The sequence below is a fragment of the Malassezia sympodialis genome, genomic scaffold (assembly GCF_000349305.1).
Source record: "Malassezia sympodialis ATCC 42132 genomic scaffold, msy_sf_7, whole genome shotgun sequence".
Lineage (NCBI taxonomy): Eukaryota > Fungi > Basidiomycota > Malasseziomycetes > Malasseziales > Malasseziaceae > Malassezia > Malassezia sympodialis.
In genome coordinates, this window is record NW_017387805.1 from 51,817 (window position 1) to 70,020 (window position 18,204).

Here is an 18,204-nt window from a genome sequence, read left to right on the forward strand (position 1 = left end):
CGGGCTTTATCTTGCACAGATACTAACTTGACAGTATGTGAGCGACGACGCGGAGGAATAATGGCTCGGCTCCGTGGCTCGTAACTGGGAATCTAGCTTGGCGCATGTATGTGTGACCCGGTACAGAAGCTCCCACCGCTGTGCTGTACTCGCCTCCTGTACCTGGTATGCCCGCTGCCATTGTTCCATAGACAAGACATCGGGCGGCGGCTAGGTCTAGCTCGACGTCGTCGTAGGCGTGGTGCCGGCGAGACATCACGTGATACGACACGGTCGGTGTTGATCCAGCGCCGCGCGGACGTAGCTTGTCGCAGGCACGTCGAGGGGCGTGTCGGGGCTCCCTGCATCATGTCGCAACGGCTTGCTGCACTCCAGGCACTCTATGATGAGGGGCAGCGCCCTGACAGGGACATGTCCATGGACCAAAGTGTGACGACCTACCCTCGAGGTAATACGTCGCTAGGCCTCGACTCGTCCACGTCGCTCGACTTGAGGCCGCCACCGGCGCAGAACCTGCTTATGTCTACAGAGGATGAGCAGGAGGATACGGCATCTGAATTGGCCGACGATGCAGACGAGGATCGCACGCCTGAAGAGACGGCGCCTACTCCGAAGCGCCCTTCGTCTACGTCTGCGACGCCGCGCACGGCCACGACGCGGTCGTCATTGTACAATACGCCTGCGCACTTGGACGAGGGTAGCTTGAATGATACGTCGTCATCCATTACAACGTCTCTGCGCGCGAGCCAACTTGCTCAGAGTCGCGATGCGCTGCATGTGCTGGATGAGGACGAGGGTGAGGGCGACACCGAGCTGAACGCGTCGCGCTCTGGCCACTGGGGCGTACAGGAGATGCGCCGCCGGACGGAGGCGGGCATCTCGATCAAGTCGACGCTACAGAAAATTGAGCAGCTCACAGCTGAGCGGGACGATCTGAAGATCGAGGTCGACTTTCACCGGCGCAACATGAGTCCCGAGGACGTCGGCGCCGAGGTCATATCGCTGCGCCAGGAGAAGCTCAGCTACGTGCGGCGCCTGCAGAAGATGACCGAGCTCGTGAAGAGCCAGGACCAGGCACTCAAGACGGTGAACCGGCAGGTAAAGCAGTGGGAGACCAAGCTGGCAGACTATGAGCAGCTCCAGGAGCAGTTGCGGCAGGCCGAGGCGCGCGCGCACACTGCTGAGCAAAAGCAACGGGGCGACAGCGCCGCGCCCCATGTCGCGCAACTCGAGGCGGCCCTTCGCGCCGAGCAGGCCGAGCGTCTTGCGCTGCAGGCGCATGTCGATGCGATGCGCGAGGGTGCGGCTCCCTCGTCCGGTGACGAGGCGCTGCGCTACGGAGACAGCAGCGGTGCGGACGATGCGCCGGCGTTGCAACAACAGCTAGATGAGCAGCACGACGTGATCTGTGAGCTGCAGGACGCCCTGGCAGCTGAGCGCCTCGTTGTCGCCGAGAAGGAGGGCGAGATGGACCGGCTTGAGGCCGCACTGGACGAGGCTGAGTCGATGACGGGCGAGCTACAGGCGCAGCTGCAGACACGCGAGGCTTCTCATGCTGCGGCGCTGGCCGACGTGCAGCGGCTCACAAGTGAGCTGGCCGCTGTGCGGCGGCATCACGAGGGCATCGAGGCGGCGCTTCAGGAGCAGTGTGCCGCGTCTCGGGCGCAGTTCGACGATGCTCAGGCGGCCATGGAGCGTCTCGCTGCGCAGCACGCGGACCTCGAGGACCTGAATGCGCGCCTGAACGACAAGCTCGTGCAGCTCGTGCGCGACCTGAAAGAGGAGGAGGAGGCGCGCGAGAAGGCGGATGTCGACTGGTCGCAGCGCTACGATACGAGCGAGGCGCACACGCGGCACTCGCTAGCCGCGAAGGACGCCCTTATCGAGTCATTAGGGCAGCAGGTCGCGCAGGCGCGCGACGAAGCGCGGCGGCTGCAGGAGCAGCACCGCGCCCACGAGGCACAGGCGCAGCGCACGCTGACAGAGGCACATGCGAAGCACCAGCGCGACGTCGAGCGCCTGCGAGGCGATCTTGACGAGAAGCTGCAGCTGTGGCAGGAGGCGCAGGACGATGTCGCGCGGCTACGTGTGGAGACGGGCGAGCTGGCGACCGCGCTACAAGGCGAGACGCGCACGCGACTCCAGGCGCAGGAGCGTTTGGAGAACACGCAGCGTGCGCTCGAACAGGCGCGTCTCGAGGCGGAGCGCGCGTCCTTGGCGGCTGCCGAGTCGGCGCGTCGCGATGCGTCGTCGTCGGCGCGAAGCCTCGATGCGTCAACGCGCCCACAGCTGGCGGAGCGCAATACGCTCCTCTTGGCCGTGTTCGATGGCCTCGTGCGTGCGCTGGGCGAGGAGGCAGCGCCGGGCGAAGCGCGCTTGCTTCACACCCACTTTTCGCAGTTCCACGACAAGGTGACGCAGCGGCTGCGGCGCCTTGCAGCAATCCAGACACACTTTTCGCAGCGAGCGGAAGCCCTCGAGAAGGACCATGCAGCGAGGCTGGCGTACGTATCTATGGCACACTGACGCAGCGATGTGCGGCGCCTGCAGGAGGCACGGTGGAGTCACGTGGAGCGCATCGAGAAGTCCATCCGCGCGGCCGTCGAGAAGCAGCAGCAGTGGCGGCGCCGAATGCTTGCGAAGGAATGCGAACTCACGGACCTTCAGCGCGCGAATCGCGAGCTGGAGCAGCAGGTCGCACGCCTACGCGATGCGCCCACGGTGGCTCCTACACCGGCGACGCCCGCTCAGCTCTCCGTGCGTCTGCGCGAGCTGGAGCGGCGATGCAAGGAAGCCGACGAGCGTGTGAAACGCGAGCGCGCAGGCGCCAAGGAGCGCGCTACACGCGACGAGGCGCGCATCCGGTACGTCCATCTCTCTGACGCAGACACCTCCAGACGCTGCTCGACCGTCTCTCGACGGCCCCCCCGGCGCCGTAGCGATACCCAGCTGATGACATAATCCCATGCATGCAAGGAGAGGGCCCTGATGCGGCCTGCTTTACGCGCCAGCCCCTTCGCTGCATGATTGGCGCCTGCAGCGTGTCGCGGAGGGACGCCCCGCGCCCCGCGTGCAGGGGCAGCGTGGGTCGCCGAGGTCGACGGCGCTATTTGGTCGTTCCCGCCACGCAAGACGGCTGGGCGTACCTGTGCATCTTTTCTCGGACAGGCACGCCAGCGCTCTTCGCCAAGTTTCCCATCCCTCATGCTGGGCGTCATGGCACCGCCTACTCCCGGCCCCAGCACGCCCGCCTCGCTCGCACCGAGGCGGCCGCAGGTGCTGCCACGCGATCCCACACGGCCGACGAAGGACCGCACCAAGGGCAAGGACCGCGCTCGTCGTGCGCACGCCAAGCGTGGGCGCACAGGCGCCCGAGACACGCACGACAGCAGTACTCGCCGCCGCGCTACCGCACCGCGGGCGGATGTCCCGTGCCCGCCGGCCGTGTGCGGCCACACGCAGTATACGATGCTTGGTCTCCACGCTCATGCGGCGCCTGGCATGAAGCGCAGTGCTGATGCACCGGCGCCCGCGCCCTACGAGCCCGCGCCCACTACAGGCGCCGATTCTGCGCGCAGCCAGGCCTCAATGTCTGATCTTCTCGCACCTTTTGCAGCGCCTTTGGCGCCCATGGCACCCCGTGCTCCGCCGATGCAGGCCGTGTACTTGGAGGGTTTCGGCCGCCTCGCACTGCACCGCCATGTACTGGGCGACGCAGCCCCCGCCGCGGCGCCTCCGGCACCGGTCCCCCTCGTGGGCCCCCAGGAGCGCTCGGAGCGCCTGCGCCTCGTGGCGCATTGGCTCGCTACTGATGACGATCTAGAGGATGACGACCCACACAGCGCTGGCGCTGATGCGGCAGCCACAGCCTCGACGTACCATCCTATGGTGGCCAAAGGCCTGCGGGAGCGAAGTCGTCGCGCCACAGGGCGGCGGTCGCCCCGCGCGCCGCGACACGACTGGTGGATTGCGTCGGACGGCACGCGCCAGCGGCGCGGCATGCCTGCTGCCACCGGTCGGCGGCGCATGGTCTCGACAATGCATTCGCTCGCCGCTAGCGGCATTGCGCCCCTGATGGCTTGCCGCTGCGGCTTTACTGACGACCACATGGACATGGTCCAGTGCGACGGCTGTGCGCGGTGGCTGCACTTGGCCTGTGCAGGCGTCTCGCATGTGGATCAGCTGCCGGCAGCCGACTGGGTCTGCGACGACTGCTACGACCACCGGTCTGCCATGGCGCAGCCGCGCGCGACGAGCACCGCCGCCGCCCACGCGGGCCTGCATGCGCATGCCCTGCTGCGCTCGTCGACGCTCTCACTCGCGCCTAGTCCGAAGCGGTGTATGGAGGACCGAGCATTCCTGCCAGAGTACGACGACGCGTCGCCCGCGGGGATCTCTGCGTCGTCGGACGACGGCAGCCGGCCACTATGGCGCACGCCGTCGCCGCCATCATCGCTGCAACTGGTCGGCACACCCAGCCGCCACTTTACCCCCTATGCTCACGCCGAGTGGCTCCCGACGCCGACCCACTTTCTGGCGCACACCCCGTACAACGGGATGCGCACGCCGTCGCGCGCGCTGGGTCCTCTCGACTCGCCGACGGCAGCGACGCGTCGTGCGCAGCATCTGGCGACACCGCAGAGCCAAGCGACGCCGGTGCACAGTGATCCCGTGCCGTCGAGTGCGGCGCTGAGCAGCCCCATGCCCGTGACACCCACGGGCCCGACGCGTAGTCGCCTGCTGGCCATGCCGCTTGACTCACCGGCCCTGCCCAAGGCTGCCTCGGTCGCGCAGATGCCTCTGGCCTGGGCCTGGGACTAGCGGTCCATATGTACCATAGACCTACACGTAGCTACATACCCCGTGATGCTAGCAGCTGACGCACATCGCCGAGCCCCTCGAGCTCGCCCTGCGCTACGACTGTGCTGGGCTTTCCGCTCATCAACACGCGCTTCGCGACGCGGTGAAGATCATCGAGCGTGAGACGGTCAATCGCCTGGCACATCTCGTTCACGGTAATTTTGTGGCCGTGCACGAGCACCTGACGCCCGAGGTCCTCCACCTCGACGAGGCGGCTCTCGAGTGCCATGACCAGGCTGCTCTTGAGCTGGTTCTTGGCACGCTCCCACTCATTCTTCGTGACACAGTTGCGGTACATGCCAGAAGTGCAGAGCTCGAGCTCCCGCGCAATCATATACGGCACCGACGTATTGAAACTCGGGTGCACGCTCGCGGACAGGCCAAACACGCCCGTGTCTGCGTAACAGTGGTGGAAGCTCGCACAGTGGTCGACAGCGTGATACTGATTGAGCACATTGGTATACAGGCGGCTGTACATGCCCTTGCCCGGACCACCCGCGCTGAAGCTGCCGCCGCCACCGAGCAGCATCTGCATGGTGGCCAGCGCATATATGTCGTCGTCATGTATCGACAGGCCCTCGTAGGCCACGTACACGTGTGTGAACTCAGTCGAGGCGTCCGGTATGTACAGCTCGCCGCCCGTGTAGCGCGCACGTTCGTTCGCAAGCTGCGCTACGACCGGGTCCTGCGGCTCACTGCGCATCGAACCAAACAGCTCCGACGCCATCGACACGAGTTCGTGGTGTGCCATGCCTGCGCCCGCCACGACGATCCGCTCAGGGCGGTACCATTGGCGCATGTACTCGCGCAAATTGTCTGTGGTCATCACATCAAGGCTCTCCAACGGACACAATAGAGGGTGCCCAAGCGTGTTGTCTTTAAAGGCAACAGCGTGCACCATTTCGGGAAGAATCATCTCAGGCTTGCTCCAAATTTCGCTCACCTCCCAGGCCGCCGCCTCGCGCTGCACGGCCAGCTCGGCCGCATCGAGTGTGGGGTTCTGGATCGTGTCGGCAAAGATCTCTAGCACCTTGCGCACGTCCTGGTTGAACACCGACGACTGGTACATCATCGTCTCGCGCGACGATGCACACATCACATTGCCACCGACCGACTGCATCAGCTGCTCCATGTCCGATGACGACCGCGTGCTCGTGCTCTTGAATGCCATGCGGTCGAGTATATGACTCACGCCGCTTTCACCAGGCACCCATGGGCGCTCGAAGCGCGAGCCCGCATCCACATAGACACCGACTGCGCTAAAGTGGCCTGGCACCGCTTCGGTCGCCACACGCAGCTGGTTCGGTAGCGTCGACACCTGGATATCGCTGTGACGGCGCACAACCGAGCCATGCAGGCTGCGGCGCAGCAGATTTGCTCTCACACCGCCGGCAGACGGCAACACCGTGGGACGCGGTACACACAGCATCGGTCCCCAAGCCTGGTTACCAAGCTTCGCGGTCCGACACACACCGACAGGATCATCGAGATGACTAAAGAACTCATAGCACGTGTTGACGATTGTCTACTGGATGACCAGGTCGTACGGGCGCATCTCCTCAGGCAGCGTCCAGTTTTCGCGGTAGATACGGCGCTCGACAGAATTGTTAGGGCCCGAAACTTGCATGGTTTTGCGCACCTGGCGCTGAGACAGCTGTGCGCCAGAATCTGGCAGCGCCGTCGACGTCGCAGTCTCGTTCTGCTGAATCGAGTCCAGTTTGTCGGAGAGTGTCTGCATCGTGTCGGCCACACGCTCCTCATTGTTCTGCGACAGCGCATTGAGAGCCAGCTCACTTGGCGTCATGAGACCAGATGACAGCGAGAACGACGGAGCGCGTTGGATCTGCTCACCGTCGGTTGTGTAATCGGACGAGAACGACATGCCACGGTCAATGTGACCACTACCAGGGCAACGCTCATTCATCCACCTGACGTTGTCCTCCAGCACACACACACGGCCAGCCAAGTCCTCCTCCTCGGACTTGGCCTTGCGGTAGATAACGTGCTGGCACACGGGGTACACCGTCATCGTCACGTCCGTCGAATGCACCTTTTGAAGCCACATCACCGACGACTGAACGGACACAACACGGTCCTGGAGACCATGCTGGATGTACACGGGCACCTTAAAATTATACGTCATGTCCTGCACATCGGCAATGCCGTAGCGCAAGCAGAACAGGTGACCCACACGGAACGAGCCGCGGTGACTGCGGGGGTCCGAGTCAATCAGCTGCTTGTAGACCTTAGGGTCCCTGTCGACCGCCTTTTTGTGCGGCACATACAGCTCCAGACGCTCGGCGTACAGAAAGCGAGTGATCACAGTAAGCAGGCGGACAAAAGGGCCCACCTTGACATCCTTCGGGTTGTAGTCGATAAGGGGACCCACGCCAATCACACCATCAATCGGAATCTCGTCCATGTCAGTCGTGTCCTCGCGGCTAGCCGCCGGATAGTATACCGGGTATAGCGTGGCCACTAGACCACCAAACGACAGACCCAGTAGGAAGGTGCGACGGCGGTTCTGCTTGGGCGTCTTGTGGCCCTGCAACTCGTCGTCACGTCGCGCAACATCGTGGATCACTTGGCGCACACCATCCGTGTACCCTCGCATCCTAGCCTGGTACACGTGCAAACCTGTCGAATAGCCGTGCGACGGAAGATCTGGTACAATGAGACGGTAGCCCGCATCCAAATAGCGTCGCGAGTGGCTCGCCAGCGTACCTGAGTGTACACCCGTGCCATGGCAGAAAACCATGTCCGCCAATCGCCCCGTCGAGCGTTGTGCAAGCTTATCTTCCCAAACCTGGTACCACACAAAGTCCTTGCCATTCGGCATCATGGTCTTGTAGAACGATACCGTCACATCGGGATTTTCGTGCAGACGCAATTCCATCTTGCTGAACGGGACATCACAGCGGCCGTATGTACGGTCCGCCGGTTCGTACAGATGCACGAAAATCAAAAAGGGTTCGATCCAGACCTGCCAGAGAGTGCGCCAGAGCGCTTGCAGGAATACCATGACAGGATGAGGCCGTGTCTCTATCTGTTCGGCTTCTTCCATGGTGTTGGAACACAGGTCCGAATCCGAGCTACCAGAGCGGCCGTCTTGATGGGACCGTTCCCGTGTAAAAGAAGCTGCGGAGTGCCGGAACCGGGGTGTCGGTGCACCAACAACAAGCACCGACGCCGTCTGATTGGACTGATCACGCAGACAACCTCCACAACATTCTTCCGCTGCACATGGATCCCTATGCTCTGGTCGCGTATTTCGTGCGCGTGATCAAGACGCATATCGCCAGGGCTGAGTAAACATGGCAGACATCGAAAAAAAAATATACAGTTTCGCTGCCCAGCCTCTCCACGCCGCTCCGCCACCGAACTGTACAGCTGCTAAGTCAGCTCACGACGATCGGCCCCGCGCAACGCGCTCCACGACGCGTGCGCACAGACACTGAACGCGTGTACTTTCTAGCACGCGCTGATTCCCTCGACGCCGGGTGCCGCTGCGCCGGACGGCGTCGCGCGGCCCGCCATTATGTCTGGGCACCTCATGTCACCCACCCCTGTCGCTGTCAAGCGCTCTCACTCGCCCGATCAGGACGTGCTCCGGGCGCCCTCGGATCCGCCCAAACGTGTGCGCACTGACACGCGTCCCCCGCAGGGCCATGCCTACCTGTCCTCGCTCACTGTGTCGGAGCTTGTTAATCTCATCTGCCAAATTGAAGATCTTGTCCAGGATACCCCGCTGGCTGCGAATGTTCACACTGTGCTGTACCCCAGCGACATGGACGAACGCCTAGCTGCAAACCGGCGTGAGGCAGTAGTGCACACTGAACCAACACGACTGGAGCGGACCTCGCCCGCACCGTCAGCACCGCCAGTGCCAGTGCCTATGTCAACTGGCCCAAGTTCGGCGCCCGAGGTGCCTGCCAACTGCCTATCAGCGCCGCTGGAGCAGTCTACGTCCACCTCAGCGGTGCAGCCGCCGCCAGTGACGCCGCCAGTGCCGCCCCCTGTTGTGTCCCTTGACACGCAGAGTCGTCCCTATACCCCCTCCATCCCTGTGGTGATGCCAACGTCTGCGCCGACGGGACTGGCTTCGAGTCCTCTGCCCCATGCGAATCTGCGCAACGGTCCGAGCAATGAGACTGAGCCGCTCACGGGTGGCAGCCATATTTCGTCTCGCATTGCGGCGATCCTGGAATCGATCCAGAACTCCAACTCGTCTGGACCGATGCTGGGGCTCCAAGGGCAGCCGCTCGCACCGTCGAAGCAAGGCTCGACGACGACCACTGGTGGCCTATCGTCGCTGCTAAACAGTTCGTCACTGCTCACCAACAGCCGCATGCCAGCGAACTCGGCCTTGTCCAAGCTGCTCGAGCAGTCCTCGTCGACGACGAGCCCCCTAGCCACTGCTACGCCAACGGCTGCGTCGTCCACGCCGAGCCTTGGCGACTCGCTGGGCACGTCGATCCGGCCGACGCTCAGCTCATATACGCCCACGTATGGCCTGCATGACTCAGGGGCGGATGATACCACGGGCCAGCACGATTCGCCGCGGATCACAAGCACGCTTCCGTCGTACGAAGACATGATCATCGAGGGACTGCAGGCGATTGGCGACGTGAATGGTACGCCTCCCCGCATGCTGTTCCACTGGATGGAGGATACATATCCGCTCATGAAGAACTTCCGGCCGTCGGCGAGTCAGGCGCTGCAGAAGGCATTCAAGCGTGGGCGTCTACACAAGGCAGGCAGTTTGTACCGCATCAACCCGAACTGGGACGGCAGCAATGCCGGTCGGAAGCCTACGCGGCGTCCCCAGATCGGCAAGGACCATCCGATGATGGTCAATGGCCCGAAGGGGCCGGCCCCTGCGAGTCCCTTTAAGGCTCGTGCTCAGTTCGAGGGCGCTGCGGCGTACCGCCAAGCGACGGTGCCTTTACACAAACAGCGCAGCCTTCGCCCATCGTCAAGTCTGCGCCCAGGCCCCAAGCCGTATGGCCAGCCTGGCGCTGCGCCTCTCGACAATCCAGCAAGCAGCATCTTCCAGAATGGTGCCGCAGCTGCGGCGCTGCTCTTGGCGCACCAGCAGCGCCTGCGCCATGCAAGCGGTGGCGATGGCAGTGCGCCGTCCGTACAGGATCTGACGCCTTCGCTGACGTCGCTTGTGCAGCAGCTGCGCTCATCGACGGGCGGCCATGGCGATGGCCCCAGTGCCTCGGCCCTTTCGAGCATGCTGGCGTCGGCGCTCCTGAAGCACGCGCAGCGCCCGTCTGATGGTCGCCCGGCCGTGACAGACGCGCCTACGTTAGGGCTCGGCGGCACGCTGCCCTCGGCCTCCTCGCCCGTACTGCAGTCGCTTACCCGTTTGCTTGGCACCTCACGGCCCGACGCGGGAGCGGCTGGCGATGGGCACCCGGACGACGAAGCTGCTCCGCCAATGCCATCAGCGGCCTCGGTGCTGCCCGCTACAGGCCCGGGGTCGCTCTCTGCTTCCATTGAGACACTTGTGCGTCAAGCTTCGCGTGTGGCGCAGCAGACGCAGTCGTCCGAGGCCATCGGAGGTGCCTCGCCAGCCACGTCGGGCGCGCCGGCCTCGCAGGCCGATCTGGATGCGGCCGTGTCACAGACGCTGGAGGCAGCATTCCAGCAGATTGGTCCACCTGGCAAGGGGCCCACGTCGACGGACGCACCAGCCGACGGCGTGCCCCCTGTGCCTGTGTCCTCGCTGGAGGCGGGGGGCGAAACTGTCGATGGCACCGACTTTGGTGGTATCAATTTGGCCGACTACAGCGATGCACTGCGTACACTATCGGCGGCGCTTGCTGGCTCCCGCGAGGATGGCGACGACGATGAGGCCCAGCGTCTGGCCGATGAGCAGGCCATTGCTGATGCTGAGGCCGACTATTCTGGGCATGAAAGTGACGACCACGAGGGCGGTGACGACCCTGGGCAGGACGGTGGCGACGAGACGAGCTCTGGGCGTATGGAGGCACTGCTCAAGTCGTATGGCATTGATGTGTCAAACGAGGCACTGCAGCACCTGACCGAGACACTGCGCGATCCGTCGACGTCGGTCTCGGACCTCACCGAGGCGAGGGACACACATGCAGCGTCCTCGGCTGAGGCACTTGCCACCGAGGCACCACAGGGTGATGCTGAGTCTGCCGAGCAAGTATCGCCGGCGCCAGTTCCCGAGACAGCGGAGCTGAGCTCGGCCCTACTGGACAGCGACGCATCCGAGGCCGCCAAAAACGCCTCGATTCAGTCGCAGCTTGAGGCGCTGATTGCGAGTCTTGCAGCAGAGAACGACGCATCGTAGGATTGTATAGATAGCTATTTATCATAATCATCTTGGTCCAATTCAAGAATGCGGCGAGCCTCATCCAGCTTGGGGCGCACCCAAGAACTACCACTAAGCTTGATGGACGTGTCAAGAGCCTTGGACACCGTCTGCCACAGCGCCTCATTCTCGGGCGCCTGCAAGAGCTGTTCGGCCAGCAGCATACCCAACTTTTCGTTCCGCTCTGCGGGAGTCGGTGCAATGCTGTGTGCCAGCACGTACTGCAGGAGCAAGGGTCCCTTTTGTGCAAACAGGCGCAGCACGCGCGCCGGCTTCAGATGCAAGGGGCCTTGTTCTTCATCCGCGACGCGCAACAGAGGGCCAAGGTTCACACCATACGCCACAGGTGGCGCGCCTGGCTCTAACTCGCTCGTTTGAAGCAGCCGTCGTCGGAATGCAAAAAAAGTGTCCATCCCCTCACCCATGAGCATCTCGCGCACTGCATTATCGGTGACACCGTCTCGTAGCGCAAACGCACGAATGAGGTTCGCACCCAGCGCCCAAAGGTCGCCGGAGGGGCCCATACGACGCCCAAGAGGGCTTACCTCAAGCTCAGGAGGCGTCCAGTCGTAGCTGAGAAGCTGGATCATCCCGTCGTGCTGCCGTGTGCCGCGGAAGGGCGATGCATTCTCAAAATCAATCATGTACAGTTGGGCATCTTCGTTGAACATAAGGTTCTCGAGCTTGATATCGCCATGCATCCAGCCATGTGAGTGCATGCGCCATAGTAGGCGGATTGCATCCACAAACACGCGCAGCACCACGGGATAGAGCTCGTCGTCGTGGCACCCGGCGATCGCAAAAAACGCCTCTTCAGGGAAGTCTTCCTCGAGTCGTATGATTTTTCCGTCTTCCGTGCGCAGCACATGCGGCATAACGACGCTCTGACCCGGTGTCAGCGTCTCGGCCTTTTGCAACTCATCCAGGATATCATCTTCGTAGTACTTGCGTAGATCATTCTCGTACTCACGCGCATACACAGGGTCGACCAAGTCATTGTAGGCATGGCGCAGCTTCGACTCAACACTTTTGATTTCCATAGCAGCATAAAAGTGACCGCGCTCATCCATGGCCCAGCGCCGCCGCTTGGCTGCTGAGAACACACGGTTGTCAGGCGTCGTGATGAGGTAGCTCATGCCGGGCTTCCCCTCTTTCCCGGGCGCATAGAACAGACGCACACTGAGACTATCGCTCATCTCACCTTCACGGAATGGGCCATCCTCGTCATACAGCGTGCCTTCCACGTCCTCGATTGTACGCCGTGGCCTCAGCGTCAAGATGTCCAGGTTGCCGTACAGCGGGATATTGGGGCCCGTGCTCGCCATACCCAGGGGTTCAGGCGAGCCACTGCGTGGGGTCGGTATACGATCCTTTTGCGCCGAGCGCAGCAGGCGCGAACGCCGGTAACGCCGAGTTTGCACGGTTGGCCCAAGCGTTGATGGGTATTGCGGTATCTTCGGAATATTCACCGTCAAAGCCTGCGGCAAGTCTGCTTCCTGCTCTTCACCGATAATCTCTGAGGCCACCGAAGGGGTAGCGCTGACGTGAGTCTGTTCCGCCAAAGCTGTAGTCAGGGCCTCTTCGAGCTTCGATGGCGACGTCGCATCCAACTTGCTCGGCGTTGTCGATAGCACGAGTGGCGACCTGAGCGGCGGCGAGAAAGCATCCGGTGATATCAGGGTCGATGACTTTGTTAACATGGACTGGTCTTGACGGCGTCCTGATGGCTGCTGCATGGGCCATGGTTCCCCGCGCCTTGATGAAGTATTCGACAGGATATCGTAACTTTCAGTACGCTTCGCCTTTGGCAGATCAAATCCCAATCTATTATCCTTGGCTTGCAGATCGAGTTCACTTGCATACTTGTGCAAACCCCTCGCATTGTCGGAGCGTTTAAACGGCAACAACGTGTAGGCGCTCTGCACGAACTTGCACGGCGCCCCAGACGATTCGCCAAGAAACTTCGCCCAGCGTTCCTCATCCTTGCCAAGGAATATAGAGGTATTGTGACGATCAGAAGTGCGATGCGAAAGTGGCGGCAGCTGCACGCCTGGCTCTCGCTCGCTCATGGTAGCAAGGAGGCGCTCGGCAAATTCGCCACCCGGCCTGAGCGGCCTGCCACGAGCAATTATATTAGGGTTATAGATCGGGCTTGAAGCCGATGTTCTCTACGCAGATCTATAACCGCTCAACACACCTGGCTGGTCCGCGCCGGTGCCAAACAGTTGAACAAAGATGTCTCCTCCTGGCACATCCAATGGCCCAATATCGGCCTCGCGCAGCGCGTGCTCACGTTCCGAGAGCGCTGTCTGCCGCGTCAGACCGGCCAGAGCGTGCCCGATGCGCCGCGCACGCTCACGCTCCCAAATTTCATGGAACGCCAGCGTGAGACATCGCAGACCCCACAGATAGCCTGCATCTGGCTGGTCGCGATGCGCCGGGGGATGCCGGCCAATCGGCAGTGCCTGTTCCTCCGCCGTTGATGGTGGCTTGCCGCCATGATCCTCGGGGAAGTAAAAGTCGGAGCCCGTCGTGCAGTGCGCAAAGTCAATGATACGGATCTTCATGTGACCCCGGCGCCCGCTCCGTCGACAGTGCATTGCTGGATCCGGTGCCTGTTCCGAGTCAGTCCCTGCTGGCGTTGGCAGCGTCAGTAACGGGGTGGCGGCACTCGACGACTCGGTCGAGACACCTTTGGGCTCAGACAGGGACAGACATCCGAGCGCTTCACTAGCTCCCGTCGCCGAGCAAGACACATCACTCGTGTCTGAGTGTGTAGACCGCGACAGGACGTAGGGGTGGCCGGTCGCGCCAGGTAGTTTTGCCTCAAAACTTTGAAGCAACGCATTCTGCCGTCGCAGGTCGCCATCGTAGATAAGTAACAGACTGCTTGCGTAAAAACGATATCCCTTGAGCTTACACACATGTCGTGCCAGCTGGTGAAGCTTGTCCACCATGACAGGCACGTGGTGGATTAAAACTTGGTATCCATTATGGAAAAACCGCTCGAGCACCGCGGTGAACTCTTCTGCCTTCACGTCACGTCCGTAATACTTGTCTTGAAATTCAAATTGTTCCGTTCGTGCATCGTACATCTGCATACCACATATGCGCACACCGTGCGTGCAACTTGTGGTTTTATTACACTTGTTCGTTTGACTTCGTTTCTTCGCATCTGTGGCGTCCACGCCATACTGCCGCGTGCCCATCTTGAGGTCCAACACACACGGCGCTTTCAGCCCGCCAGTGAGGTCCTCGAGGAGAATAAATTGCTCCTGGCGCGCATGCACTGGATTCACTTTAGGCACAGAGGCTTCCGGCGCCTCAAGTGCATCAGGCACGGCCAGTGGCGGCTCTGAAGAATCGGGAAGCACCGAGTCAATGTCAGTGGCTAGCGACGGCCATGCACTGTCACTGCTGTTATGTCGATTCTGGCGCCATGCCTCCACGGCACCACGCATATGCTGTCCATCCATGCGATCGTCGTCGTCCCAAGACTTGACAAACCGTTGCTCAGTGCCTGGGGATTCAGGGGTGGAGCGCTTCGAACGGTGGTGCCGTGTTCTGCTTTGACTGAACACCTCTCGGATAACCTGCTCTTGAAGGCGCCTGTTCACAAGCGTCCTACCCTTGCCATAGATTAAAGGATCCGACGAGGAGCAGCTCGACTCGTTGTCACAGCTGACCGGGCAGTCCATCTTGCGCGATTGCCTGACAAGCCACTCGGGCAAGATATGCTGGTTCCGGTCAATCTCTACCTCAGGCACTTCATTCTTCATATCCTTTTGCCCCTCGAACACTTTTCGATGCGGTGTAGCGCTGGCAAAAGCTGAACTAGTACCTGCTCCAGCTTCTTCCGATTCCTGTGCACGATGGAGTTGGCGGTAAGTGACATTCAGAACGCCTAGGTACTGCGGCACAAACGCTAACATATCGGGATGATCGCGCTCGAGTGCCTCATAAAACTGGTTTTCTCGTGACGTCAGTGGCTTGCAAACGGCACGGCGTGAAAACTGGAAAATGTGACTGTGTCCACCGACTTGATGGTGGAATGGCTGAAGCTGTACGACGCTTGGAGGAGGCTCACTCGAATCCTGCACATGGTGATGATGGCGACGAGAGTGCGACGGTTGTGATCCGTCGGGCACGAGGCTAGGTGATGGGATCGCAATGGAAGGCCTTAAAGACCCCGCCAGGTCCGCGTATCGATCGAGCTGCGACGATGTGCGCTCGCTTGCCGTTTCCTGGTCGCTCGCTGTGTCACTGTCCGACGTGCTCTCATCTGTTGAAGTATCGTACAGGGTTGGCGCATGAGACTCCTTGGAGTCATCCGGGTTCTCATACATCATCATATTGGTCAGGTCTGCCTGGCCCTCGGCGGACTCCGTGCACGGACTTGGATTGAAGTTCGAGGGCCCAGTCGCACTCCCTGACGGGCCCGCTTGAATTGGTTGCGCAGGCGCTGTCATCTGGCCTTCGGATAGTTCCGGCACACACGACGTCGACTCCGACGCTGTGTCGATACTAGGCACGGGTGACACTGTAGGCGTCGTCGTACCTGGCGTTTGTGTCGCCATAAATAGTTGCAAGGAGAGTGCCGCCTTGCGGCCTGTGCCCATACGCGGCGAGAGTGACTTTTCTGGGCTGATCCTTGACTCTTGTCCTGTGACTGTCAATGTCGCGGGCTTATCGGAGCGGCTGCTGGTCCGGGTATCTTGCGCATGGTTCGTCGACCCAGCGCCGGAAGCTGTACTTACCGGCGCCGAGTCACTAGGATCCCTTCCGCTCATACCCAATGTCAGAATATTTTAGTCTTTGTGCGAGAAGGGCCACCGCTACGACGAGTTCGACCAGGCGCGTAGCACTGTCGCCCCGGCCGATCGCAGGGACGCACGCGAAACAAAATATACTTGCTCGTGCGCGGTGGAGGCCCTCCCGCTTTGGGCACGCACACGTGGCCATGCCACGTGTGAGGCCACATTTCAAAACTATACCATGTCACGTGCAAATGGGCGGAGGCTGGTCTCCTGGCGGACATGCCGCCTCTTCTAGCATCCTCACCAAGTGGTTCAGTATCGCCATGCCTGTCCAGGGGGTTTCGTTCAAGCGCTATGTTGAGGTTGGCCGTGTGGCCCTCGTTACCAAGGGCGAGTACAAGAACAAGCTCGTCACCATTGTTGAGATTGTTGACCAGAACAGGGTATGTATTGCAAACGGCGCATGTGCCACCATGGGTTTTTCTGCTCCTGGTGACACACGCGCGAGCCGGAATAGGTCACTGACACTGCAGGCTGTTGTTGACGGTCCTTCGACGGGTGTGCCCCGTCAGGTCATGTCTTACCGTGACATGACGCTCACTCGCTTCGTCATCAAGGTGCCCCGCGCTGCCGGTACTCCGACCGTGAAGAAGGCGTTCGATGCCTCGGGTGTGGCCGAGAAGTGGGCTGAGAGCAAGTGGGCCAAGACCCTGGCGGCTCGTGAGGCCCGCAAGAACACGACGGACTGTACGTACCAAGCTGATGGTTTGCTTACTCTACAGTCGAGCGCTTCACCGTCCAGGTGCTCAAGAAGCAGCGCCGTGCCATCCTTGGTGCCGCTGCCAAGAAGGTGCAGGCCTAATCTTGACACAATATGACTCTAGGGCCGATTCCACTGAGCCCCAAAACGTAGCAGCGGTTCCGAGCACAACGGCCGTCCTTTTGGCGTTGTATCATTGTGCTATTATTCCCTGGAGAGCAGTGCGCCTCTCACGCGCCTGACATAGCTGTCAAATTGCATCCTATGTCATGGATTGATATTTGTCTCGTAGCGAAGTCATGTGCCTGACTCGCACAGTGGGTGGCTAGGCTTGGTGGCTGGAGGGGCACTCCACAATCTAAGCTACCGCCCGCGATGGCAACCGCGGGGGACCGACCAGCACCGCTGACTACCCAAGAGCAAGGCATGTTGCTAAAGCTAATACGTGCAGATGTAGTGTTGAAGGCGCGCTTGGCAACAGATGAGAAATTCGTTCGCCGTGTCGCCAAACGCGTGGCGCAGTTGGCCAGGCTAGGGAGTGACAAGGAACGGTACGTGGCCATTCATGCATAGTAACAGTCTAGAGATGCTGCATCGTTGCTACTTGAGACAGACCTTGCACTCTTTTGCCAGCACGTTGAGCGACTCCAAGCGAGTGCCGACTCTACGACGACTAGCGAAATTCAGGCATACGAACGGGCCGCCGACAATCTGCGTATGTGTGGAGTATGGCTGACCTTTAGATCAGCGCTGTGAGAAGGAGCAGGCCAATGTGAGCGAACTCAAGGTGGCACTGGAGCAAGCCCAGATTGCCCGTGCCCAGAAGCTGGAGTACAATGATATTGCAAGCAAGGTCCTCGTATACCCATCACCTGAGGCTATGGATGCGTATGTACTGGTCACTCACACCCAGAAAGATCCAGGGATTGAAGGAACGCATTAAGGTGCTCAAGCAAAACGTGGAACACTACGACCAGGCCCATGCATCGGCCAAAAGTGGTCTACAGGATGTGGGCGCTGCACTCAGTGCCTTGCAATCCAGTCTCGCTGCTTCGCTGAACAAGACGAATGAGCATGAGCAGGTGATTCCTGCATCATCTGCGTCCGAAGCTGCGTGCGGCTCCGAAGGACTGGCGCCACTGAAGCGCAGCTATGATGAATCCCAGAATGCACAGGGTGCCTCTAATGCCAACCCTGTCACTGAGCCGAAGCGGTCCAAAGGTGCGGCGGCAGTCGATCCATCCTCAACTGCGCCGTAGGCCGCAGTGCTTTGGAGACTCTATGGTTTGGCACGACCACACTCATGCAGATCGTTAGCATATCTCTCGTTGCCCTGGGGGTACGACTCGCAGCCATCACGGAAGGATTCTACTACAACAGTACAGGCCGCGACGTAGAGGTCTCGGGTGCTGCGAGGTTTTGGTGCTCATTGCGAGCGAATGGCCATACCCGGCCATATCGGCTCTTCAGGATGGACG

General features: G+C 61.1%; 7 protein-coding genes across 7 annotated transcripts; 3 read left to right on the forward strand and 4 right to left on the reverse strand.

Moving 5' to 3' along the window:
* Window positions 1-348: 348 nt before the first annotated feature.
* Window positions 349-2,526, forward strand: MSY001_1544 (uncharacterized protein; the record flags this gene model as incomplete). The annotated part of the gene is made up of 2 exons (XM_018883351.1): window positions 349-427; window positions 464-2,526. The coding sequence occupies 2 exons, from the start codon at window positions 349-351 to the stop codon at window positions 2,524-2,526; spliced, it is 2,142 nt and encodes a 713-aa protein (XP_018740119.1).
* Window positions 2,527-4,852: 2,326 nt separating this feature from the next.
* MSY001_1545 (uncharacterized protein) lies at window positions 4,853-6,213 on the reverse strand (the record flags this gene model as incomplete). The annotated part of the gene is given in 2 exon segments (XM_018883352.1): window positions 4,853-6,188; window positions 6,203-6,213. The coding sequence occupies 2 exon segments, from the start codon at window positions 6,211-6,213 to the stop codon at window positions 4,853-4,855; spliced, it is 1,347 nt and encodes a 448-aa protein (XP_018740120.1).
* A 172-nt stretch (window positions 6,214-6,385) lies between these two features.
* Window positions 6,386-7,882, reverse strand: MSY001_1546 (uncharacterized protein; the record flags this gene model as incomplete). Its single annotated transcript, XM_018883353.1, has 1 exon — window positions 6,386-7,882. The coding sequence occupies one exon, from the start codon at window positions 7,880-7,882 to the stop codon at window positions 6,386-6,388; it is 1,497 nt and encodes a 498-aa protein (XP_018740121.1).
* Window positions 7,883-8,398: 516 nt separating this feature from the next.
* Window positions 8,399-11,188, forward strand: MSY001_1547 (uncharacterized protein; the record flags this gene model as incomplete). The annotated part of the gene is made up of 1 exon (XM_018883355.1): window positions 8,399-11,188. The coding sequence occupies one exon, from the start codon at window positions 8,399-8,401 to the stop codon at window positions 11,186-11,188; it is 2,790 nt and encodes a 929-aa protein (XP_018740122.1).
* Window positions 11,189-11,202: 14 nt separating this feature from the next.
* Window positions 11,203-13,278, reverse strand: MSY001_1548 (uncharacterized protein; the record flags this gene model as incomplete). Its single annotated transcript, XM_018883356.1, has 1 exon — window positions 11,203-13,278. One exon carries the CDS (start codon window positions 13,276-13,278, stop codon window positions 11,203-11,205), a length of 2,076 nt encoding a protein of 691 aa, XP_018740123.1.
* Window positions 13,279-13,377: 99 nt separating this feature from the next.
* On the reverse strand, window positions 13,378-15,999 carry MSY001_1549 (uncharacterized protein; the record flags this gene model as incomplete). Its single annotated transcript, XM_018883357.1, has 1 exon — window positions 13,378-15,999. The coding sequence occupies one exon, from the start codon at window positions 15,997-15,999 to the stop codon at window positions 13,378-13,380; it is 2,622 nt and encodes an 873-aa protein (XP_018740124.1).
* Window positions 16,000-16,289: 290 nt separating this feature from the next.
* Window positions 16,290-16,828, forward strand: MSY001_1550 (uncharacterized protein; the record flags this gene model as incomplete). Its single annotated transcript, XM_018883358.1, has 2 exons — window positions 16,290-16,713; window positions 16,749-16,828. 2 exons carry the CDS (start codon window positions 16,290-16,292, stop codon window positions 16,826-16,828), a joined length of 504 nt encoding a protein of 167 aa, XP_018740125.1.
* Window positions 16,829-18,204: the final 1,376 nt, after the last annotated feature.